At 40.0% G+C, this 27,001-nt stretch overlaps 2 protein-coding genes across 5 annotated transcripts in view; both read left to right on the plus strand.

Moving 5' to 3' along the window:
- The window catches only part of prex1 (phosphatidylinositol-3,4,5-trisphosphate-dependent Rac exchange factor 1), a 108,208-nt gene extending 99,491 nt beyond the window's left edge, over positions 1–8,717 (plus strand). For 2 of the 4 annotated variants that reach the window (XM_034196323.1, XM_034196324.1), the window contains exons 34-40: positions 1,775–1,918; positions 2,944–3,058; positions 3,955–4,021; positions 5,019–5,194; positions 5,397–5,499; positions 6,374–6,441; positions 6,545–6,754. In XM_034196323.1, coding sequence (XP_034052214.1) covers positions 1,775–1,918; positions 2,944–3,058; positions 3,955–4,021; positions 5,019–5,194; positions 5,397–5,499; positions 6,374–6,441; positions 6,545–6,587 — 716 coding nt within the window. In that variant the 3' untranslated portion in view covers positions 6,588–6,754. Of the gene's footprint in view, positions 1–1,774; positions 1,919–2,943; positions 3,059–3,954; positions 4,022–4,153; positions 4,199–5,018; positions 5,195–5,396; positions 5,500–6,373; positions 6,442–6,544 lie in introns of all 4 variants that reach the window. The other 2 variants (XM_034196321.1, XM_034196322.1) reach the window with 2 other exon arrangements.
- Positions 8,718–9,578: 861 nt separating this feature from the next.
- LOC117532863 (potassium voltage-gated channel subfamily KQT member 2) overlaps positions 9,579–27,001 on the plus strand; it is a 47,210-nt gene continuing 29,787 nt past the window's right edge. Inside the window, 9 exon segments of the mRNA XM_034196429.1 lie at positions 9,579–9,877; positions 20,410–20,500; positions 20,572–20,698; positions 22,906–23,081; positions 24,135–24,260; positions 24,379–24,489; positions 25,824–25,919; positions 26,026–26,120; positions 26,701–26,760. Coding sequence (XP_034052320.1) covers positions 9,579–9,877; positions 20,410–20,500; positions 20,572–20,698; positions 22,906–23,081; positions 24,135–24,260; positions 24,379–24,489; positions 25,824–25,919; positions 26,026–26,120; positions 26,701–26,760 — 1,181 coding nt within the window.

Consider the following 27,001-nt stretch of genomic DNA (forward strand, 5'->3'; position numbering starts at 1 on the left):
TTGCCGTTGCAGCTTTCATTTTCCGTTCAACAGAGAGCTAAAACAACACTATAATGGCTCCACAAATCATCTCAAACAATGGCAGTCGTCCTTGCATCACAGATAGATGATCCCTTCCTGACAGGCTGTGATGGGCTTCATTTAAACTGCATTGCTAAAACACATGCAGTGATAGATATGCACAGACAGCCCATTTGAAATATTCTCGCACCAACCGCAGTACGTAGCAGAGTAAGCATTCAAATACAATCGTGCACTTCAGCACTTTCTTTTGAGGATGCATGGGCAGGTTGTTTGTAGCGGGGCATTGTGAGCATCTTGACACGCTCTCCTGGGCGTATTTGTGCCTTTAATAACTTCAGTATCTGCATTCAGTAACGGTGCTCCTGGCCACCAGAAGCTTAAAAAGCCAAAGGATACAAAAGGACTGCATCCTGAATCACGTCTCTTTTCAGAAGCCTCAATATGGCCGGCAGAGATTGCCGCTCAAAGGGCAAAGCACAACATGCACTTCCCATTTGGGAGGAAAAGCCTTGGATAAAGCAGGGATTTGCTATTTTGGAGCAAAAAGTGTACACATGCATATATTCTGAATATGCAAACTAATGCATGTTGATACGGTTTTAGCTTAGTCACTGTGCAGTGCAGTGCAAACTTATCCCTTAAACCCTGATGTAAAAAAGGTGCATTTTCTGCTCAGACTGCTGCAGTGCAGGCAGATGGTTTGTGGCAGCACCGTCCATTGGCCAGTATTGATTTGCTAATAGCATCTTGAGCACGCTGTGAGCTGCTGGTAGGGGAGGAATCATGAAAGCTCCACAGAGTCTGAGGCCCCAGAGTTCAGCCTGAAGCATCACAGCCAATTCCACAGGATTACAGCTTGATGGGTTCTTGAGAAAAGAGCACTGACCCCAGAGGTTGCTCTGTAAAAGGTCATTGCATCCATTTTCTGGGAACTGCTCATGCACCACTGTCAGTCATAAATTATTACTGGTTTGATGTTGTTTGTAGGATGAGATAAGGTTACATTTAATTCATGTATTCAAAAGCAGTTGAAAAACTCATGAACAATTATAAGACATAATGGAGATATCTGAAATCAGACAGCCCTAACCAATAGGTTTTTATGATATATGTTACTAACTCTAATAATATCTCGTCTAAACATTGGTTTAAAATATATAATAAACACAGACCGTGTTTATAAGTCTGATTTAAATTGTTTTATTTTAAGGTTTTATGATTTGAGAACAGGTTAAAATCTAGGTGTTTCCAGTGTAATCTTTTCAAACCGTTTGGGGGGAAACATTGCTATTTGAAAACAATCTGTATCAGCTTGTTTTTCTTTTCATCCATGGACTCTAAATTAAAATGACATAGGATGTGTGCTTGGAGGTTACATAACTGTGGAGAACTTAAAACTAACTTAAAAAAAGGATGTCTTGAGTCCTATTTAGAACATGATGTTGTGGTGCACTTCAGCCTCTTGTGGCCGAAATCAATATTACAACAACAAACAGTATCCTGCCAAAACTACACGTGTCTTTTTTGATTTACTGTAAAACTTCACTATTACGTTCTATATTATTAATGCTGGATTTGTAACTGTTTGAGTTCACTCTGTAGAAGTCTGTCACAAATGATCTGAAGGTAGCTTAAGGTCACTAACTTCATAGCCCCTTACCCTCCTCATGTTCTCATCTTAGCCAGAGACACAACTTGATCAAATAGCAGTCTTGCTAAAATCTCTTCTGTCTTTGTTTATGTGTTGCAGACTCACCAGTGTGTTACCAGGTGGAGGGCAGCCGACAGGCCCTGAGGGTCACCCTGTTCCTGGACAGCTGTCACTTCAGTGAGCTGCCCAGCCGGCTGCAGAACGGAGGCAGCCTCAAACTGCACACCGTCCTCTTCACCAGGGGTAAGACTGGGCGGGGCGGGACCAACGAGCTAGAGGGACTTAACAAAACTGGAAGTCAGGGGTAGAGATAAATAAGTTAAGGAAGAACACAACAATGGCTCTCAGGTGTCGTTCCTTTGAAATGTAATACCGAGTACCAGATAATAGTCAGGAGCCTAATTATCTGAAGAGGTCTCCCCTTTGTCAAAACAAGGCCACCTGGTAATTAAAAATGGTAGAAACACCAACAATAGTTCCACGAATAAAATCTGTGTTTATTAGAAGCTTTTCGATGACAATGTACATCCTAAAAGGCTCGAGAGCCAATTCAACTAAATCTGATAACCTATAAATAATGATGACCAATGTGTTAAATGATCAAATCCTTTTCAAATATATAGTTAAATCCTAATTCCATTATAAGGGTGAACGGAGCCAAATGGGAGTGTTGGACTTTATTGGAGGGCATGAAACAACTTCTGTAGACTTCAAATTGTATAATCTAAGAACACTCTCAGTGCAGTATGCAGCCTCTCACTCATGCACATTTCCTGAAAGCATTATATGCTTTTATTAAGTTACTTTGAAGCCTTTTATTGGCCATTTAAAACACTCCACCTTTGCATCCTCCTTTGCTGCCATGTGCCTCATAGCTCTCCATCTCTCCGCTGGCCTAGAATGAATGGATAGCATGAGGCATCACTCCTGTCTGCCAAATGGCCATTCATTTTCCGCAGACAAGTGCCAGTTGGAACACTAACCCAATGAGAGAGCTCGTATTGCTCCTGTGTAAGTTAATGTGGAGCAGAGTGCTCCGTTGTGCAGATCTGTGGAGGAACACTCCCACCTACTGGAAAATAGTCTTTACTGCAGGCTGTGTGGAAGAATTGCAATATACTGTAGCAGATGTTGACGTTTTTTGTGGCCATTGTCTGTTAAGACTCATATTTAATCGCATCCTCAAACGTTTTTGTCGTTAGAAGGCATGATAAATGTTATCATATTACTGTGTGTAAATCTAAATGCCTCCTGCCTGTTTAACCCAGCTCTGGAGCGTCCGGAGGGAGTGTCCCAGCAGGACTACGCAGCCATGGAGGAGATCCAGCAGCGCACCAACGCTGTCTCACTGGAGAAGGTCAAGGCTTACTACCGCAGACTCAGGTACAGCTACACTGCATCACAGCCCTCCAGAGGAGTTCCTCACCAGCACTCAGGATCTATTTCACCTGAAAGGGAGAGTTCAGCCCGTGGTGTTGCATAACATGGCAGAAACTACACTTCCACTGCTTTACTCTGAGCTATTATTAAGGGGCTCGAATACTTTTTGGTGGGACTCATGTATTTAAACCTGTCCCACACCCACCAACTAAGGATTTGTATTGGCTACATGTGAACACAGAGTTTGTGTTTTATTGTTGCTTAACATGCTCAACTCATTTATGAATGCACCTTTGACATTAAAGGGGCTCTATTGTGCTTTTTGGGGTTCTACTTTTCCTTCAGTGTTATATAGTTTTTTGAGCATGTAAATGGTCTTCAAAGACTAAACTCCCAAAGTTACCTCCAGAGGGAGTTTCTCTTTGTTAGAGCCTTATTGGGCCCCTTTCATTTGATAAATCTTCCTTTTTGCTTGATCTCTAACTGAAAATAAAATGTATTTTATGTGCAAGGCAAGCTGAGAATAAAACCTCGTGTATTTAAGTGCTATAAATGTCATGTCACAATTATTTTTTCTTTAAATAGAGGTAAGGTTTACAAGTTACATATATATGAATGCTTTTAGTTGTTTCATTTTTTCTAGTTTATTGTCTTTGTTCATTCCCTGTAACATATGTTTTTTTATGTCAGCAATTTCTCATATGAGCATGTACATTCCTGGGGTATGACTCATGCAATATCAATACATGATGATATATGTACCATAGCAGATGCATAATCCATAACGTGAAGATGACTCAGCTCTCACACACAGCGTGCTGCAATACCAATCTGTACATTTCCAATCAAGGTGGTGAGGTTTTCAAAACTGAAATAGATATGTCTTTCTATCCCAACAGAGCTTTCTATTTGGAGAAATCCAATCTTCCTACAGACTCAAACACCACAGCAATGAAGATCGACCAGGTAAATACAAACCTACCCAATACATTTTTCATGTATTTCTCTTGCAGTCAATTTGGTCTTATATCACTTGTTCTTGTAACATAAGTCAATTGTTTTATATAATGTTGTGACTGAATATAAATGCAAGCACAGATACTGGGCCTTGAAGTTAGAGACCTTCAACCAAGCATTTCAAAAGTAAGATGAACTGGTGTCCCCCCCCCCCCCCCCCCACACTCCACTGTAGCTGGTCAAGACTCCCCTATTAACTCCAACTAACCTCGACATTATAAACCGCCTCCATTTGAACCTCAGTGATGATTGGATTAGAAATCAAACGGTAGTGTCCCAAACGGACTGTAGCTGAACTAGATTCCAGTTATTAAACCAATAGAACTTACAGTAGTGTTAATATCTAGATCTGTAATGTCACCTTTTTATTTGTACAATGATTTGTCATTTGTGAATGTTTTCTGCTGGTGCACCATCTTAACAAGCCGTTTACTTGACTTAGTCTAGTCTTCAATAATAACATATATAAATTGCATAAGCCCTGAGCATGTCAACTTTGTGTAGCCTCATAAACCTATACAAATTGCAACTAAGTATTAGAAAAAGAAAATACATATTGACTGTATAAATCACATGTTTTGTATTGAGAAATATAATGATATTTTAATACAAATATATATATACATAACTCTTTTCTATCAAAAAACAAGTAATATGATCTCAAAATACAAAAAATACAAATCTAGTTTCTGCCTAATTTAATGGATATTAATGTACTATTTGGTAGTATTGTGTTTTTTAAATATACTGTCTTGCCTTAAGAACATTTTCAGAACTACAGTACGTACTGTAGGAAATCAATAATTTCTATGTAGTTTGAGCTGAATATACCAATAAACTGAATTACACCCAATAAGACTCTAAATGACTTGGTGAGATGGCCACTTTTGCCACACTTTGTCCATTTAACCGCTGACCCTATCTGACCTTGGTTTCCTCCTCACAGCTGCTGCGACCCCTCAACACGCTGGACGACCTGTGCCGACTCATGCAGTCGTACGTCAACGTGCGGCACAGCGCCCAGGGCCACCCGTCAGGTGTCAGCGTGCTGTGCGTGTCCTCGGAGCTGTGTAACCGCCTGGGAGCCTGCCACATCACCATGTGTGGCACCGGCATGCAGAGGTCAGCCTGGCACCACCCTAACACGATTTGACTGATTGTGAAGCACCACTCAACTGTCAGCTGGAATAAAGATTAGCACAGTGGACTGAGGCTTCAACTCACAGTTTTGAATTCATTTCTACTGCTGATACAAATGTCCATATATTGACAACCCTATTAGTGTCTTTCTTACTGACCTATCACATTTTATTTTTTGTGGCAGATGTACCTTGAATGTGACACTGGAGCAGGCAATGATACTATCGAGGAACCACGGTCTCATGCCGCGCTGCATCATGCAGACCATGGACATAATGCGCAAACAGGTACAACTCTAAGGCAGATTATTTGCACAATTTTCTTTAAAAATTATTTCAGAAAAAACTACTTATTTTAACATAATTTCGTTACCTTAGAAATGTATTTAGTAGAAACTAGGACTGGGCATAATTCAGTAACGCAAAATGAATGAGTGAATATTCTTTTTCTTTTTTCACATTAATTATTACGTCTTTCGTTAAATACCTGAGCTTGTTAAAGTAGTAAACAGAAAACAATTAGATTAGAAATATTTATTTAAACAACAGAACTTTGTTAATGATAACTAGGTATAATCATATTGTCACGGTACTGATATACCAAAAGTGGTTTAGTATTAATACCTCATAACCCAGCCTGCATTTGATACACAGTTAGTTACTATAGTGGTCGAACATTTCTCTCACCTGCTCTTTAACTGAACCAGAACAATTCTACCACATTGATGCATTTGGTCAATTGTATCAAATAATAATTGATGTGTTTTATGATAATACATCTGCTTTACAGCAAATATTTCTAGACATAATATGTCTAGAAATAGATAGTATATATAAATAGTTTACATAGAGATTTTTGGATGCTGAGCCAGCATTTAAGTGGGCCGCGGAGGAACTGCAAAATGTTGTTGTTTATGGTCGTAATTTACAAGGCTAGTTAATTTTTGCACAATTAGGAATGTTCATTTGTTTTTGATCATTACAGTTGACAGTGGCATAATATATTTTTAAGGTCCAGTATTTTAGTTATTGTCATGTTTTGTTTTTCTTATGAATTTGAATGAATGTGGTCCAAATACGTTTTTTAGCAATCAAAGCTGGGCTTGAAGTTGCAAAACTCTTTAGAACCTTTGCTTATAGCATATGTGTTCTCTTTTAATAGGGGCCAAGAGTTGAGCTCTCTGCTAAAAATCTCAAAGTTATGGACCAGATGACTCCAGCATTCCCAAGGTACTGTATACAACTTCGTTTAGCATCTTTCTTATGCCATCTGAAAATAATATAGTCTTAGACAAGATGGATTTTCTCACATCCAGTTGTTCTTTTTCCACAGGCTCTTCAAGCTGTGTTTGCCACCTTCAGATGGAGACCTCTAAAGAAAACCGTCACTTCAGCAAGCTTGTCAGAGAAAGGGTGAATGTGAAGGATATGACGAGAGATGACATTAACAAAAGAGTGCAAGTCTCACCGGTTTCTGTCCAGGAGATCCTCCCCCACTGCTCCATTTTCAGGGATCATTCCATCACGGATACCACTAGTCTTCTGTGCAGAGTACAGACAAAACACAACTGTACAAATGACTAAGGACAGCTACCAGAGAGCATCTACAGTGATAATGACACAGCCTGAAACTCAAGACTAGTCATGTACTGCTGTTGGAAGCCAACCAGATAGAAGTGTTATTGCTTTGCCTGTCTGTCTACACACATCTGGTGCGAACATATTCACAAGTTAAGAGGAGAGGCCAACTTCAGGCATCACCCAATGATTAAGCTCCTTATCAAACTCGTATTAACTGGATTAACCAAACTACCTTTAGTTGACTGTCATCTTATGCCTTGGACTGCAGCTCCTGTCTCTTTCTCTGTTTGGCTGGTGTTCCCCAGGGCTTAATGCTGGGACCCCGAGAGAAGTGGAGTACCCTGGTATTTGACATATGTTGGCTGACTGAATAGATGTTGAAAGTCAAAGAATAGACAGAGAGATGAAAGTAGGGTTTGATGGAAAAACGGATGATAGAGGGGGAGGGCTGCTCTTTCTTCAGCCCTTTGCATGTGGTTACTGTGCAATTACTGTAGGTTTTAGTGTGAGTACTGTATTACGGCACTATATGAAGGATAGTTATTTATTGTGTCCGGAAGGAGAATTTTTATCCCTCACTTATACTATATCAGGTATTAAATAATCTAAAAGCATTCCATCCTACGTATTGAACAGTATTTAAAGGACCAATGGCATGCCTTTGTTTTTGTTTTTTCAAGACATAACTGCTTGTGTGTGTGTGTTTTTTAAATGTATTGACACGTCATATAACGTCAGGAAGTGTTACATTCAGGGAGAGCAAAAGGAGGGAAGAGGAGCAGAAGCTAGCTAATCCGAATCAGGACAAAGGAAGCTAAATCAAACCATACAAGGCTGCTTGTCATAAGCACACACGATTCAACAGGTTATTAAATTATTAATATATTAATTCAAAATGTGCTAGTTGAAGGATTGCCTTCTGTCAACTAAGACATTATTTTGATTTTTTTTTAAATTGGTTTTTACATTGTCTTGGAACTGTTGTATACTGTAGGTATTACTGTATTACTGTAGGTATTCAAAAAGCACAATGATTGGTCCATTCAAGTGTTAGCAAAAAGTACTGTAAGCAGTTTGTGGGTGACGTCAACAAAGGGATGGTTTCAGAGCTGAAACACAGTAACATTATTTTACAAAATATTTTAAGTTGTACATACAAACTGTAGCAAAGTCAGATACTAATATATAGGATATGTCTGATTAATGCTATAAGTGAAATTTGATTATTTTTATGGAGTAATACAGTAATTGTGATCATGACTGCATTGAGAAGAGTTTCTCTTTGCTGAGCGTAACCTCACTGACAACTCTTTGACTGATAAAAAGGTTGGACATGACTCTGTCTGGACATGCTGCTCTCATTAGGCAGATCACTTAGTCCTTTTTATTTATTGAAAAGCAATCGGAGCATGTGAGAATAGTCTCCCCACATCCCTCGGCAGTAGCATGGCCACTGTCCATTTCAACCCTCTGTTGACATGTAAGACTCAGCGGATATTTCTCCTTCCCCCTCATCAAATGTGCTCTTAGTCCGAGCAGTGTATATTGTATAAAAATCCCAGAATGCAGCATTTATTACCATAATCTGGTTCGACGTGTTTTACCAGTTTGAATTAGCTAATGGCTGCAGCATGTGTAGCTGGACAAACAATCATGTCACTGATTACACTTTTATTTACATTATTCTAATGTTTTTGTATATACTTTATTTGCAATTTTTATGTTGCTTGAAAATAACTGTACAAAGGAATCTTGTTTGAATCTTTCTAAAATGATCATTGTAAATGCAATCTTAACAAGTTAGAAAATAAAAATGTTCACAGTGTGACGATGTTGGCAAATGGTGTCCCTCTTGTGAGGAAGTTATTTTATTCTTTTACAATTCATTGTTCTGTTTTTTTATAAAGTTGTTTCTGTTTCTGTTGCTTTGGTCTACTGTGTTTGTCAGTACTGTTATATGAATGACTTGGAAGTCCACCTGATCAGCAGGCTGTCTCTATAGCCTTTGATTGAAGTCGTTTTCTTTTGAAACTCCATAACTCTGATCTTTTCCTGTCTGGGTGTTTATCATGGGGAAACTGAATTTACTTCTACTCTTATGCATTTACATTATTCAGTCCTAATCCCTTAATTAATGTACATTATGTTGCCTTTTAATGCCCAGCTAAGGGATTCTTTATTAGCCTTTCTTTTTTTACATCTTAACTGCATGTTGACAGATGCCTTTAGATTTTGGCATACTGTATGTGTATTTCAACATTGCTCAATCAGAGGAGTCAAACATTACAAAAACAAAGCTTGAAGTTTATGAGAGCCAACACATGAATATTGCATTATCATGCATCTTCTTCCCTGCAGCTTCTCCCTGAGAGGATGGAAGGGTATCTTGGGGCATATCTTTTGAAAATGCGGTGAAACCACAGGGAAGATCTTCGTCTAATCAATAACTTGCAAAGTGACACACCAGACCAGCTGTTATTGCATTAGAAGACAGCTGGATGCATGTTCAATTGAACTTTGCAGTGTTCCTGTGCCATTAGATTGCAGATATATTTCTGATGGCCAACATGATAAGACTGCAGATAATGTGCCTCCTTGCTGTGTCTGTCAAATGGCCGGAAGGGGCTAACGTGAAAAGCATACAGTGTGCAGTTTCGCATGCTTATTGCAATTGGTTTTCTAGGGGGCACCGACACTGACTGCATTCAGGACCAGCACACACACCCCTCAGCACCGGGGATGCATCCTCGCGGCACGGACAACTCTTCGTTAGAGCCGACTTTAGGATGGTGAAGAAATCTCTCAACGGCGGGGTTTACCCAACTCAAGCCGGGGAGAAGAAGCACAAAGTCGGTTTTGTTGGATTGGACCCCGGGGCTCCTGAATCCAGCAGGGACGGGGCGCTGCTCATTGCGGGCTCGGACAGCACCAAGCGGAACAGCATCCTCTGCAGACCGAGGTCCAGCATCTCCGCCGGGAGACCCCGACCATCGAAGAAAAATGCCAGCTATCGGAAACTACAGAGTTTCCTCTACAATGCGCTGGAGAGACCGCGGGGATGGGCGTTCATCTACCACGCTTATGTGTAAGTAACGATCGGGGCTGCAGCTAATGCACGGCCTAACTATATTCTGGGAAACACCGGCATGATTTTTAAGGGCAGCTGGTATGCAGGTTTGCCGGTTTTGTGTGTGGTTTTGCTATGATCATGTTGCGTTAAGCTTTGTCATGCTGCCATAGCTCGATTCTAGGAGGGGTATCACTTCACCTGCATAACTCCCTCTGTAACTCTCAATGTTGCATTCTCATGCTTTTTGCTGATTGAGTTATGTCCGTTTAGGTGTTTATGATGTATTGTGATCCTTCAGCTATGTTTGACACGTGCACACTTTCTTTTTCATAGATTAGAGTTGTATTGCGGCAACGGTGTGTTTCAGCACCGCGGTATGTGGACAGCTCCGCGCAGCGTCAGTACTTTCACTAATTAATGTGGCAGACAGTCGTGTGTGTGTGTGTGTGTGTGTGTGTGTGTGTGTGTGTGTGTGTGTGTGTGTGTGTGTGTGTGTGTGTGTGGGTGTGTGTGTGTGTGTGTGTGTGTGTGTGTGTGTGTGTGTGTGTGTGTGTGTGTGTGTGTGTGTGTGTGTGTGAGATCTTCTGGGTTGTCAGCATTGAAAACATTAATTTTTCTGGATAACACAAATATCCCTTATTTGTGTTTCACATTAAAGGGGCACTCTAATACTTTAGTAATGCATTTCCTTTAGGCTGGGGGCTTAAGAAGAGATAAGAACAAAAAGGCAATCGGTGCAGCAGACGCTGAGCAAATCACACTTAAATCCTGCATTTCCCAAGATGCAACGCCCCTTGACTCGTAATTGATCACTTATTTTAAAATGAACGTCTGAAATGTAGACTCCATGTCAAAAAAAACAATGGTCACACTCTTTTTGAGAAGATATCCCAATTAACAGTAAACTGACCTTTATGTTTAAAGGGGACATATCATCCTAATTTTTCGGGTTCATACTTGTATTTGGGGTTTTACTGAAACATCTTTACATGTTTTAATGGTCAGAAAACATTTGTATTTTCTTCATACTGTCTATTTAATTATACTTGTAGTCAGTCTTGTTCTGAAACACTCTGTTTTAGTGCCTGTCTCTTTAAGACCCCTTCCCAAAAAACTCCAGCCTGCATGTGACATGTCTTCCAATCCCGTGTTGTATGAAACAAGTACCATGTTGTCTTATTTCCCAGTTGTTTCAATATGTGTTCACTTCAAGTGTAGGTTTAAAAGTCCTTATTAGTCTCATTTAACACATAACTTGCATTAGTTTGGTGTGTGTGAAAAATAGTAATTCCAGTATGTTAGCCTACATATTCTCCAAGATGAAAATGTGGGTCGACCCTAACCCATCCGTGCCTGAATCCTTTACATCCAGTGATGCTGATTCCTAGTATGAGGTTGAATCACAGCATTAAGGAATTCACTGCACAGCATCTCCCCACCCCAGAGACTCCCGGATGCAGGAGTAAGCATGTGTGCTTTAATGTGAAAACACACACACACACACACACACACACACACACACACACACACACACACACACACACACATTAACGCAGTAAGATAACAGCCAGCAAAACCTCCTTCTTTGCCATTTGGTTTGCTTTGTTTTGATATTTTTGTACCAATGTCTCTCTTAACAGGTAGTGCTAATTCATGTCTGAATCTAGTGCAGGCAGCAGTGAAGTTGTTTTGGATAATATCGCTTTTAGATCCAAATACACCAAGTTATCTAGTCAGTAGCATGTACCATACTGTACAAATATTACAATACTAGCAAAAGGATTGTCTTGAAAACGCAAGTAATAAAAGTATACTGAAAAATACTCTGAGGGTTATATTGTTATACTTTATGTTTTATCATTGGATTATTAGATTGAATTTGTTGTTGTTTGATATGAAGCAACATTTTTAAACCAAATAGGATTTCAACTTAATTTCTTCTATGGATTCATCTAACAATCATTTTCTCAATTTATCCATCTGTAAAATGTCACAAATTAGCGCTGCCGTCAACCAATACCCCAAAGTAACACCTTCACAGTGTTTGTTGGTCCAACAAGCCCCAACATATTCAACATGAGTCAAATGAAAAGCAGTAGATATATATTTCTGCATTTATTTTTAGTAAAGGTTTATCATATTGAAATTAATTGCAATTATGTCAGAGGATTAAACAACGAATGCCTTCAGTGTGATTTGTATATGTTCTTGTGTTTCACGGGTCTCTATAATGATCAAGTACAAGTACCTCACATGTGTTCAGTACTTGTATACTTTCCACCACTGCTAAGATCAGAATCCTCTAAGCATGTTGTAAAGTAGAGAACAACTCAAATGCATTCAAAGTTAACACTAAGAAGAAGAACATCAGCGTTCCGCGACTCTGCCTCTAACCATCCCTCTGGCCCATACATTATTCATCGCCCCCACATCTCATTTATTCCCTCAACTCTTTTTATTTCCAGCCAGCTGATTTATGAAACTATCATGTGCTGACTTCAGTCGAATATTCCCCCTCCTCATTCATTCTTCTTTTTATCTGCGCTCCGAAAAGACGGCGCTGCCTTGAGCTGATGAACAGCGTTCAGAAACGTGCTCTGCCATTTCTTTTTGATGGGCTGAAATGTTAAGCAGGTGTTTGTGTGAACGGTCGATATCTGTATCCAGAGAGCTCTCTGTTTGGCTGCCTCTAGTTTCTCTTTCTTTCTCCGTCTATCTATCTAGCTGCTGTCTGACACCAATGCCAAATCCAAATCTTTGGCGACTTGTAAAAATGCAGCAGACTGGGTGTGAACATTTCCTATTTTCTGAGGGAGAAACTGCTTGTTCCAAGGTCCTGCTGTCAGAACAGCTGCAGTCTTCCTCAGCTCACTTTCACTAATACAGTTCTATAAGGAGGGACGATTTGACAGTTTGCAAAAAAGCCTTTTAATTATTCCAGGTTCTCGCTACATCTCAGTCCTCTCCCATCTATCTAAGGGACTGCACGTTCCGCACTGTTTCAGAGATCAGGCCTGTGATATATTCACTGATTTGGCTTCAATAGGCGCCTCATTACTTTGAGTTCTCTTGCAGGAAGCAGCAGCTGAGCTGTGTGAGGAAATTGAAAGGCCTCTGCAGCTGTGAGATGACAGAATGTGTCTTTACCAATGTGGAACTGAGAAAGATCTGCAAGAGAGAAGGGAAAACAAAAAGTTTAGATAGTGATCAATCGGTGGAAAGTAAAACTAATGATCCGTTAAAGTGATGCCGAGAGACAGATTGAGGACATGTTCCAGTTATTCATTATTCAGCTGAGCTGGGGAGGAAATACAGCGAGGACAGACAGATGCTGCTGCTGAGATGGGAAGTGTCTAGAATTGTGGGTCTGTGGTTGTGTTATGGCTAGTGATGGGTTGTGTCCCGGCTGCTATTTGGATTAAACAAAGCCCCAGAAAGCTCTCAAGATACTTTAATATGTTATTATTTTGTCACTCATTAAATCAACATGAGATTGCACCCTTGCTCAATTCAACACACAAAGGGGAGTTCCTGCTACAGTCTTATTTTGGCCGGTCATGACCAGTTAGCATATGTTAGCTAGCAGTACTCAAACTAAATATTGCTGTGTAGGCCTATATACTTGTGCCATTGTTCAAGTATCAATTATCCTGTTGGTGTCATTGGTGGCCACAGCTGTTGTATATCATATATAAATGCTAGCTTGAGTGAAAGATCTTAAGTTCCCTTTTAAGCTCTTTAGCGCTTTATAGAATTTTCAGCTACTGTAATAGTTACTTTTTTAAACTTTTTTTTTGTTTCATTGGGTTCATATTGCCATTTTTGCCTTCAGCTGTCTGCTCTTTTCAACAGAAAGGCTTTGCCGCCACTGTACCTGCCTAGCTTTAAACGGCTAAGATAGCGACTAGCTGTTGAACAATGTGAAGCATTAACTGCTACAGAGCACTGTTTTCCATTGAGGGGCGGAGGAGACCAAACATGGAGCTAAAAGCTGTCCAGGACCTACATCAGATGGGACCATTATTGCTCCATATCTGCTGAATGTGTCAAAAAGCCATCATACAGCCATCTGTAACAAGTTAGAATATGTCTGTTGTTGAGCTTATTTCCTGTAGTGACATCTGTTATTTTAGGTTAAAAGGCGATTAGTAATCTAAATAAACAAATGTTGGCCTCGGTTAAAATTATATATTTTCTTTATTTTACTGTTGGAATTTGGCCTTCTTTTGACTTTGTAATGCATACTTCTATAGTATACTATTACTTACTATAACTTTTCTTACTGCTACACCTGTCTGCCCTTTATGGTCTATAACTCTTGGTATCTTCTTGAAAGAGAGTTCCCTCCTTTGCTTTAGCCGCTTTTTCCACATTAAAGGGTTTTCTGTCTCACTTACACCTTCACATGACTCTCATATCTTGCACAAAGAGATACCCCTGTTGCTCAGAGGCAGGATGACGGTGTGGAGGTGCTTGTATTTACACAAGAAGAGTGCCCCAGAAAGTCACCAGCACCCTGGGGAGCCCACACAGTGGATGCCGCAGTGAGAGCACACGCTTCTCACAGGCGCTTCTCGCTTAGTGACAAATTCTTCTTTCGTTATTTGCTTTCTAGTTCGTCGCAGTCTATTTTAACGTGAGTGAGTCTGGGAAGGTAGTGTTGTGCTGAGAGGGGCAAATCAATGTTTCTTTATCTGCAGCTCAGGAGCAAATGCAGGCTTTTCTGCTTCCAACAAATGCCCCCTCTACGTGATTGATCCAACTGATGTCATTTGGACTACTCTGGCAACGTGTGTGGTGTGTGTGTGTGTGTGTGTGTGTGTGTGCGTGTGTGTGTGTGTGTGTGTGTGTGTGTGTGTGTGGTGTGTGTGTGTGTGTGTGTGTGTGTGTGTGTGTGGTGTGTGTGTGTGTGTGTGTGTGTGTGTGTGTGTGTGTGTGTGTGTGTGTGTGTCAGAGTTTTTTTTTATTAGGGACAGGCGACAACCAGATGAGAAACTGGTGCACAAATAGAGCTCTAAGGTCACCTGTGTGTGCCATGGTTACTTTGATATCTCTATGGTTCTTTATCAATAGTGGATACACACATTCCTCTGACCTTTCTGTAATCAGAAATGGATCATTTATCTTGAGTCAATAGAAAAAAACATTTTCAGTAATAGCAATGTATTAATTGAATGTAACAGTGTCATTTCAGGCCCCTTGCTTTAAGAGGAGATATGTTGCACAAAAGGAATAGTTTAGGGTATACCATCGACTATAAGAAGTGGATTGTGTCACAGGGAGGACCTATTGTTATTTGGACTACAGTTTTGAAGCATTGAGATTTGTTTTTGTCACCATCTTGACTTTTGCATCATTCGGTACCAGCCGTGACATGCAAGGATCAAAGTACGACAGAACTCTGAATCTAAAACCTTCACACTCTTAAGGCTGAAAACAAACTTTGAAGGAGACAAATCTGAGACCAAAGTATAGAACAAACCAAGATGGCCCCCACCGATGGCATACCCAACAATATTGTCTATTTTTACTTTAAATCGCAACAATATTTATAAATTGAACATCGTGCTGTATTTCAGAAGGCTTAAAGTGAAAATGAAGACCACTAACTCACTAGGAACATATCTACTACTAAGGTAATAAATCAAGTGAGAAGTAGGGTCTTTTCCTCATAGACTTCTATTCAACCGGACTTGTTTTTGCACTCCCAGGTGTCGACCCCCTGCTGGACATTAGAAAGAATGCAGGTTTAAGGCAGAATTTTTCTTCACTTTCAGACCTGAAGGTTTAAAACTATTTATTTGATAGAAAATGTGCCCAATTAGCATTATAGTTGGTATCACACATACATTCCAATGAGATAATGAACATCTGGACATATATGCCCCAAAAACGTGTAAATAACATGAATTCACACTTTTATTTCCCTCTTTGTCCTAAGACCTCATGCATAACCATGAGCTGCTTGGTCTATCGCAGATGGTGGCTTTAAGTGAATCTGTTCAATCTGCACTTTGCTGATGGCAAAGAGGAAGAGTAGCTGTTAAAGATAATTGTGTGACTGCTTCAGGAGGCAGGTTCTCCCCCCCGCCTTCAGCACCAAGTGTCCTCATTAGGAGGTACTGATGAGCCTGGCAGGGTCAGGTCAGGACAGATGCTTAAACTGATTTAACGTGCTTCTTTGTGCGCAACATTCCAGTTCAGGAATGACATGTATTTAAGGAATGACATTGCTTCATAAAGGAATCACCAGGAGAGAAATATCCCACATCAGTGTTTACACAAGCAGGACAACTGATTTTGTGCGGTTGCATAGTGCATCTTTTTGATTTGCAAGCTACAGCAAACTGAAGTTATACGAATCCTGATGGAAAAGTTCTTCACAAAATTGAAATAGTAGTGCTATTTATCAGTATACTGTGGATTGTTTTGGTGTAAGTTGCCAATTGTGAGATATATTGTGTTAAAGGTCCCATGTCATGGCCATTTCCACTGATCATAATTCCATTGTTGAGGTCTACTAGAATAGATTTATATTGTGCAATGTTCCAAACTCACATTGGTTTCTCAGCATCTCTGTATAGTATGTGTATTCACTCTCTGTCCTAAACGGCTTGTTGGAGCTCCTGCCCCCCCCCTCTCCCTGTGAGCCCAGTGTGCTCTGATTGGTCGGGACGTTACGAGGCTCGCTGCTCAGTGAGCTGGCTTACTGGTGTGGTTTCCGGGTCGGCGATACAGCGGGACAGCGCGAAACTCATCCTGTGCACACAAACACTCACAGCCGAAGTAAAAACAATAAGAAAAAGGTTTATAACGCTGTGAGCATGGGTCTGCGGAGAGCATTTCTCCGCCATCCCAACTCGTCTATTACCAACCAGGGAGCTCTATGCAAGTCAATGGGACCCCCTGTTAGTTGAAAATGTACGCTAAAGGTCCCCCCATTGTGTTTGATAGTGACGGTGTGTGAGGAGCTCCGCGGATTGGTCCATTTTGGAAACAAATGGAAAAAGAGAAATGTCCAACGAGGCGTTCTGGGGCAGCAGAGACAGGTATTTTCTGTGTTAGAGTTTTACTCGCTACAGGGTGTACTTTGAGGGTTTGTGACTCTGCAGACCGTTCACATGCAGAAAAACCTTCATAACACACAAGGGGACGGGTAATAACCAGAAAAGCATGACATGGGACCTTTGAGAGAGTGTGCCTTCTCTCCAATATAATTGAATGATATGGCCCTCTGGTTGTGGTGCTCAGGAATATATTTGAAAAATCATTACCTGGATACAGAAAGATAATCTTCACACTTTGCTGTAATCAACAAGTTCTTCTGTTTGTTTAGCACATTCACCGACACAGGCCAATAGCAATCTAGTTTCATTTTGTTGGAGAAGAGCTAGATATGTGTTTGTCCGATATCTAAATCACTGAGGAGCTCACACCGACACTATATACATTTATGAACGGAACTAAAAGTTAGAGGCAAAATATGTACTTGTGATTTGTGGAAGAACTGTCCCTTAAGGTCTCAGCATCATGAATGTAGACTTGTGAGGTCGTATTAATGGATGTGTTCCCAGCATACACACCAACATGTTGGTCTTCAGACAGTGAAGTGACAAGTCACTGTTCTGTAAACGATGACATGTGAAGACTGACCTCAATATGTCACAAGAGAACCAAAGACAGAAGCATCAGACGTCTCCGCCTTGTCAGAATAATGTTCTGCAGGTGCCTTAACTATGGGTAGGAATGAATAAGATGTATTGAATCCAATGGTATAATGTGTTTTTTGTGTCTGATTCTTTCTATTAATTCACTCAATGATTCCGATCCAATTTGGAGACCAGTCTGGAAGATAATATATGAAAACTGATACAACTTGTCAGAAAATGACTGCCCTATTGAGTGACCTTGAATATAAGAATAATCAAAAGCTAAAGCCATCACTATTGGGCACATATACTGTGTATGTAAAAGAGAATCACCTCAACGTGACCAAACAAATAAAGAACAGTCGTAGCTACAGTTGAATTAGACTATTGTCGAGATGTTTTAGTGCGTCTGACGAGGAATAAGAAAGAGTATAAAGAATGAGCTGACTTCATTGATCTCTGCTGCTTCCTTCTGATTGGCTAACTGTGTGTGTGTGTGTGTGTGTGTGTGTGTGTGTGTGTGTGTGTGTGTGTGTGTGTGTGTGTGTGTGTGTGTGTGTGTGTGTGTGTGTGTGTGTGTGTGGTGTGTGTGTGTGTGTGGGTGTGTGTGGGGGGGGGGCTGGTGTTAGTTCTTCCTTGGCCCTAGGAGAAATTTGACCACCATAGCCTCCACACAATCAATATTACTTATATCAATAATGGATGAAGTGACTACATGTAATTTTTAAAGGCTTTAAATAAAGGCTACAAATGGAAATGTGTCACTGGTATTGACCAACCCTCAATGACTTATCACCAAATTCTCCACTTCCCCTCATCTCTACGAGGTCATCTCACCTATCCTTTCTGATTGGTTTGTTATTTGTGCATCAGCTTTGTTTCATTTAGCTGTCCGCTTCCTGTTCAGCACCAAACAGCAGCAACAGCTTTGGATGTTAACAGCTGAATAAAATGCTTTTAGAAGTAGTTATCTGAACATAGATGAGGTTCAGTAGGCTGTAGTCATCTATTCCTAAGCTAGATCACTGCAGCCATAACACAAACCGTGACTTCAAATGTACGTACATACATACATATGCAACTTTAAGTTCCCATCCACTTATTGTACCCCAAACGACCATCTTTACCTTGAACTAACCAATGATTTTTGTATCATGTTTTGTAACATTGCAACCTGCTAAAACGGTTTCATATCGTGAAGGTAGGTGTCATTTGTCCCATCTGAAGCATTTTAATGGTAGTGATAAGAAACTGATAAGACACCTTTGATAGGTTTGATAACAATCAATCATATACATGTAGCAACCAACTGGTGAAGTTAGTGTTGCATTTAGAAGCTAAATGGCCATTTTGTGGAATGAAGGTTGAGACCAAAATCGGAGCTAAAAGGCAGTTTTCCTGTTGGATGTGTGAATAGGTATTACTCACATCTTCGTCATAACAACCACCCTTTGATTTCTCCATCAGCCCACTCCCACCACTCAAACAGTATATTGTTAAATGAGATCACTCGGGTGTAGTTTGAGCTTTAATGTGTTACCTGATCTTGTGCTCAGAGAGATGCTTGATGTATCTTATGATTAATGATAGCTGCGCCTGCTTTCTTCTTATTTCTTCTTGAATTCCTGCGTGGTCCTAGTATTGGGTTTCTCCAGGCACTCTCCATTATCTCTGCTTTGGAATTCTTCCAGTCGATCTTTTCTGAAGAAGGTCCCTAAGGTCAGGCCTTGCCATGCCTCTTCCTCTCTGAAATCACATGTTATGTTCTGTCCAATAAAGCGCTCGCCTGACGGTCTCAGCCAATCTTCTGGATGTGTGGCTGCAGAATTGATTTTCTTCCAAATCACATCAGTCTACTTAAAACCATTCACCATTCCTTTTCTATTGTACCTAGACAAACACATTGTTTTATTGATCTTTAGTATACATCTTATAATATCCTGTATATAACCTGTTAATGGAGGAGTTTGGTCTATGGGATTGTCCCAGTCTTAACAAAGTTTAAACTCATCTTACACTAACTCCCAACCTTTGTTGAAAGGAGTAATGACTTTTGTGTCGATCCAGTGAAGAGGTACTCTCTGAGAAAGCCAGTAATTGCACTTATTCTTCGTAATTGTCAATGTCAGCACGTGTTATAAGGTCACTTGACCAAACTCAAGTTTTACATGGGAAACCTTATTGTTATCGTTTCATTGACATTATTTAAGAAGGATCAGTAGTTCCAATGAAAATGTATCTGCTTGCATCTTTCAGGCTTTCTGTCTTATTGACTCACTAATTCACTGATTCCTCCTAAACGAGCTGCAGATGTTCATGCACTTTGCTTATTTCCGCTAAGAAGGGCACCACCCAGCTTCTGCGGCACTAATTATTCATTAAGTCCCCAACTGTCCCTATTTAAGCTTCAGAGTTTGATAAACAGATGGGAAATGGTCTTTATGGCAAATGATCGTGACAATGCCAGCAGATTAATATTACATTAAATGTGGAAATATCATAAAGGGTTGGTATCAAGCCATGCACATGTTTTTTCTTCATTCTTCAATTTAATTTAAATGTTTAAACCAACGAAATAAAGTCCTTATGGTAACTGTTGACAAAGATATGTGGTTCATCGAAATGGGACATGGTTTCTGAAAGCCATAATGCTGTTTAGTTATTGAAATGTTCATTCATCTCCATTTTACTGGGGGGGGAAATGCAAATAATCATCTTTTAATACCTTAGGGTAATTGAGAATATTTGGTTGATTTGGGGTGAACTGCCCCTTTAAGAAACTGACACCACACATGCTTTGTTTATATGGTTATGCAGACTGATTCACTGAATGAAATGAACTGTGAAATACCTTAAAATAAAAAACAATAACTGTTTTTGTACTTTTCCTCCCATCAGCTTCCTCTTGATCTTCTCCTGTCTCATCCTCTCAGTGTTTGCCACCATCAGAGAGTTCAAGAATAGCTCAGAGAGTGCCTTGTACATCCTGGTAGGTACCATTTCATTAGTTGTACTCCATATACAAACATGTCTCAGGGTTAACTTTTGTTTGTTCCACAGGAAATAGTGACCATCGTGGTGTTTGGAGTGGAGTACATCGTGAGGATATGGGCGGCTGGCTGCTGCTGTCGGTACAGAGGATGGAGCGGGAGGCTCAAGTTCGCCAGAAAGCCTTTCTGTGTCATAGGTGAGAAAACAGAGTGGGGCTGGATGTCCCCTTGCTCTCATATACAGAGGTGGGGAGTAGTGGAGCACAAATACTTTGTTACTGTACTTAAGTAAATTTTTCTGGTATCACTTTACTCCACTACTTATTTTTCTGACGACTTTTTACTTTTACTTCTTACATTGTTAAAACAAATACCTGTACTTTCTACTTCTTACATTTCCCAAACAGCTGGTTCCTTTAGTCTGAATGTGTGTTTGGTGGCGTGATAATTATTATTTAGAGTCATTGCGTGCCTATTGATTTGAACACGATCCGTGTATCCATCATTTCCTGGTCTTCTCTAAAGGCCCTGTCACACTGTCCCGAAATTGACACCCGATGGACACACGAATATGGAATTGTGAATTTCGCACGAAGATGGCCCCGAACCACACATGAAGACAACATTTACATTACATTTAAGACATACAACTGCAATGAAAGTACCAAAAACAATTATGTTACAGTACTATGATACTGTACTGATATCTTCAGACTTTGTTCTTTACTTTATCCGTCGTTATATGTAGAAAATATTACGTTTTCTCCGTAATGTTGTTTCCATAACAGCAACAACTTCCTGTCAACTGTCCTACAAAATAATATATTATATCCTTTTTAGTTTCACAGAACACAAATTGGGTTATTTACATAATATATTTACATGATTTTGTTGTGCAATAAAACAACCCGATGGACACACGATAAAGGAAATGTTCAAATTCGGCTGTGATCGTAGCAACATCGGGCCATTCGTGAGGGCATCTTAAGCCATCGTATGATCGCTGGTGGAGTTTCTCAGGCTCCGGCAGCAACTTCGTGAGCGGCAACTTCGTAAGGTACTCGTGAGGGCATCTTGTCAAATCGTGTCATCTTCGTGTTATCATCGGTGCATTCACCCTCACTCTGATCGGGGCGAATGCCCGATGGCACCGATGATAACAAGATGCCCTCACGATGGCCTTACGAAGGGCAACATTTACACACGAATTCAACACGAAAATGAACCTTCGCAAGGTCCTTCGGCAATTTTTTGGCATGCCAAAGATTTTGCCACCGCTCACGAAGTTGCTGCCGGAGCCTGAGAAACTCCACCGGACGTCATACGATGGCTTAAGATGCCCTCACGAATGGCCCGATGTTGCTACGATCACAGCCGAATTTGAACCTTTCCTTTATCGTGTGTCCATCGGGTTGTTTTATTGCACAACAAAATCATGTAAATATATTATGTAAAAAACCCATTTTGTGTTCTGTGAAACTAAAAAGGATATAATATATTATTTTGAAGGAGAGTTGACAGGAAGTTGTTGTTGTTATGGAAACAACATTACGGAGAAAACGTAATATTTTCTACATATAAAGAGGGATAAAGTAAAGAACAAAGTCTGAAGATATCAGTACAGTATCATAGTACTGTAACATAATTGTTTTTGGTACTTTCATTGCAGTTGTATGTCTTAAATGTAATGTAAATGTTGCCTTCGTGTATGGTTCGGGGCCATCTTCGTGCGAAATTCACAGTTCCATATTCGTGTGTCCATCGGGTGTCAATTTCGGGACAGTGTGACAGGGCCTTAAAGAAGAGGGACCAATGGAAACGTTGTCATGTTGCCGTTGTTCAGCATGGAAACATTCATTAGCTAACAATGACATTATTGTTCTATTAATATAAAGGGAGGTCAGGTACTCTTTAAAACAGCTGCTAGGTATGGGTACTTTTTACTTAAGTACATTTCGAAGCCCATACTTTTTTACTTTTACTCGAGTGACAAAGTTTAGTCAGTACTTCTACTTTTACCAGAGTATTTTTAAACACAAGTATCTGTACTTCTACTTGAGTAAAGGATGTGTGTACTTTTGCCCTCTCAGCTCATAAAACATTACACAGACTCTGTTTTTTCCATTCATTCTAATGCTGGAGGCTTTGGTCCTGAATATAATAACCATCTTTGTTAAGTGTTCTTGTAATTTTCTCCATATTGGTTGCCCTTAACAGAACATAAAAAACTCAAGAAAACTTGACTCTTCTAGTTGCTTCTAAGTACTCTAAGCAACTTTTGAATTACAAGGAAATGGGTCCTCGTTGTACACATTAAAGTATTGGTAATTCACTCATGGTTTGATCGGGGATCTGTATCTTCCCCAGCGTGTTCAGAGTTCTGTGATGTGTCTTCTCTCTCCAGACATCATGGTGCTGATCGCCTCAGTGTCAGTGCTGGCGGCCGGTTCTCAGGGCAATGTGTTCGCCACCTCGGCCATCAGGAGTTTGAGATTCCTGCAGATCCTGCGCATGCTGCGTATGGACCGCCGGGGGGGCACCTGGAAGCTGCTGGGATCTGTAGTTTACGCCCACAGCAAGGTGACATCATTCGAGATTTACTGTAGAAGTTGAATAAGAGTTGAAGGCTCCATCTTCGAAACACTTTTCTCAAAGGTGTGATCACAGTGTTGGTATTATTAGCCAGCCAGATGTGGTGTTAACAAGCATATCTAATGTGCTCTGCAGTTCCATTAACTACACTGAAATGTATGCTAAGTAAAGGTTAAAAAAAACATCTTTTAAGATAAATAATGTTTTGAATACTGTCTTTACTGTATTATCATTGATGTATGTCCACTTCCAGCTTTTAATTAGATGATTAATTTACTGTAAATGTAAACATGTGTTATTGTTTTACCTAGAAAACATGCAGAGGAAGTGAAAGGACTTAAATAAGCTAAGCCAGGGCAAAAGGATGACTTTGGCTACAACAAAAACATTAATAATTACGTTTTAAGTAAAACCTATTTCCTCCAGGTCACAGTTGCAGTTTTAAACATTATTTAGGTTTAGTAAAATGTCATGGTTTGGGTTAAAATAACTATATTTGTTACATTTCCCAAGTTATATATTTAAGTTAAGTTATGTATGTAAGTTAAGAATGTAATAAAAGTGACGTAGGCCTAAAATAAGTCAACTGTTTTATTTTACAGTCAATCAATACAGTGGTCTCCTGGGTGAAAGTGGTCTTCACATGGGATTTAAACCATGGGGGTTCAAACCAATAGTGCTTTATTTTCCACCGTGTTAATTCAGTGACAGTAATCCTGTCATGGTATGGAAATATATTTATGAGCTTTGAATTATCAACTTGCAGTGCACTAACAAGATAGTGGAAAACTGTGTGTGTTTGTGTGAGACGACGGAGAGAGGAAGCATCGAGGGAAACAAAGACGGTTATTATGAAGTGCTTGGTCTACCGCAGAGGACAATGGACTCACATAATTATGTTTCTAATTTAATGTAATGTAATATTATTACAAAGGCCATTTTTACCAATTTACAGAGGTTACATCACCACTTTGCCAGGCTTCCTCGATAACACTATTACTTTAGATTCCCTGCCGCTCACTGTATTGTTCTTCCCTGCAGGAGCTCATCACAGCGTGGTACATCGGCTTCCTGTGCCTCATCCTGGCTTCATTCCTGGTCTACTCCGTGGAGAAGGATTCAAATACTGAGTTTGAGACCTATGCTGATGCCCTTTGGTGGGGACTGGTAAGACAAGGGGGAAAGGGTCTGTCTTATACTACACATTTTATTTCCAGTTTTCCTTTCTTTCTTTTATGCAACCTGTTCCACGAATCAGAGTGACTTTAACTTATCTTCTCACCAGATAACTCTCACCACCATTGGTTATGGTGATAAGGTTCCAAAGACCTGGAATGGTCGCATGCTGGCAGCCGCGTTCAGCATGATCGGGGTGGCCTTCTTTGCACTTCCTGCTGTGAGTACGACACACTTTGAACCCAGTGTCGTGGTTTCTTTTGTGTTAATTAAGTCTCTATGTTGTTAAGTGATCAGCAATGTGGTGCAACTGCTCTGTACCTCCATAAGAATGTGTCTATTGTATTCTTGAGTTTGCATTCCTTGTTCTGTTTTTCACCCCTCATGCTAACTACTTAGTATTCTTTTAGAACACAAGAACATAACATATTTCATTATTTTAACCATGAAAGACCAGATTGTGTATACTTGACCATCTAATTGATTCAATAAACAATGTGACACATGGCGTCATAGAGACTATCAACAGAGAGCATAAACTAGACTTACATTCATCAGGTCATACAAAGACAACCCCAAATGCAAATGATGATCCTCTACATCCACTGATTGTGTGAAAATGGCCAATTGTTGGTTAGCACAAAAACATCGAAAAAGGAACTGGTATTCTCAGCTTGCCACGCTGCCACCAAGTGGCAAAATGACATACTTCTTTATAATGTAAAACAGTAATTTTGCCTCTTTTTGCTGTTGTTTTGTGTATTTTGTATGTTGTTTTGTGCGACTTTGTGGTCTTTTTGTGTCTATTTTTAGTTGTTAAGTGTCACTTCATGAGACATTCTACTTTCAGCCATCAATCCATGGTCTGAGTGAACCAGCATACACAATACTAGGGCCCTGAACCTAGAGTACCTAAACTAATTATATTTGTATTTCTCTTGTAATTACATTTCTGCTGTGATATATTGAAAGGATGTGAATATTTAATATAATGTAGTGATCCCCAGCTACCTATAAACTTTTCAGTCTTTTATGATCCCACCCAGAAAAATAAGCAGTCTAAGAGCCAGTCTAGAATATTATAGAGTATTTGTCCTCTCTGGTAATTAGACTATAGAAGCCAGCTAAAAGCTTCCTCAAAAACACTGCTCATGTGTCCCTTCACATTTAGAAAGCTCTCACCTAATGACATAATTCCAGTCACTGATGGGTTTGTCACTTGCTGCTAAATGTTTGGCATTTCACCTGAGATTTAAAAATGTCAGACTCAGCAGTAAGCTTTTAGTTAAACCTGGTCCAACACAAATATGATTGCTGTATCAGCATTCTGTTAACAGGAAACAGCCTTTACTTTTGCCATGTGGGAAGGAAATAATTGTATCAAACGATTATTACCTTAAGGCTTTGTAGACATCTGTCATATTATATATATGCCATCTTCTAGTTGTATGTGCTCCCTACTCTCTGCTGTAGAAGGTTCTACAAGATGTTGAAGGAGTTACGATTCCAACTCCTGGCCAATAGAGGTCAATAAAGATACCTTTATCGTTTTAGGGCATCCTGGGTTCTGGCTTTGCCCTGAAGGTACAAGAGCAACACAGGCAGAAACATTTTGAGAAGAGACGTACCCCTGCAGCAGGCCTCATCCAGGTAAAAACGGAATGATAACAACACCATTTATGGGATTTACAGCAGATTTGATTCCTGTGTGTGCTTCTGACGAAAAGATTAAAAGTCGTTTCCTGTCTCTTTCCAGGGTGCTTGGAGGTTTTATGCTACCAACCTTTCCCGGACAGATCTGATGTACACTTGGGATTTTTACGAGCAGACTGTAGCGATCCCAATGTACAGGTAAGTGATGGATATGTCTGAATAATGCTTTACATTTTCAATAAATACTGTTTTCCCATATCACATTCTGCCATCCCTCTGAAAACTAAGCTAAGTGGAAATCTGATTCTTTGTCTTATTGTATTCTAAACTCATTTGTTGAATCAGATACTACTGTGAAGCATCGCTCACCGGTGTGACTTTCACTTTCTGCTTAAATAAGGGTAATTGTACAGTGGCTGATGCTGGTGTTTTGGTAGTGATACCTCTTTTGAAACATAGTTCCAAGGACAAACACTGCCAGTGGCTACTTTGTGAAATTAACCACCTATTTCACTGCCCAACTGTATGAATCAGCAGTTGAGCTGCCAGGCCAGACTTTCACGGCACACATTTCTGACTAATATGTGTCTAGAAGAAGCTGCTTGTCTTTTCTAATTGAAAATGGCTTCTGTTTTTTGGTTTCATTCCAGTTGTAGGTAAAAAGGCAATGACCAGCAGAATAGAGAACTGCCAAACTAAAAGTGCCCAGCGGCGAGCTTCAACTTATCGACATTGAGTTGAAAGTTCCTTGACAGAAATGTTCTTTGTCTTTTCCCAGACTCATTCCACCTCTGAATCAGCTGGACCTGCTGAGGAATCTGAAGGGAAAGTCATTCAGGTAAAAACATGAGCATTGACAAAGCCGAAGATGATAATGAAAAGGATGCTGGGATGCTTACACTGTATAATGGGGATGTATAATGTATAATGGGATGTATAATGTATATATTGTATGTATATCATCATCTTTTATTTAAAGAGACTCTTGGTCCATTATTACAAAAAACATACAACACTCAAATATAAATTAAAAAAGGCAGTTATACCAATGTTTCCACAGAGGTGACTGGTATCGTACA

Source organism: Gymnodraco acuticeps, unplaced genomic scaffold (genome assembly GCF_902827175.1).
Source record: "Gymnodraco acuticeps unplaced genomic scaffold, fGymAcu1.1, whole genome shotgun sequence".
NCBI lineage: Eukaryota > Metazoa > Chordata > Actinopteri > Perciformes > Bathydraconidae > Gymnodraco > Gymnodraco acuticeps.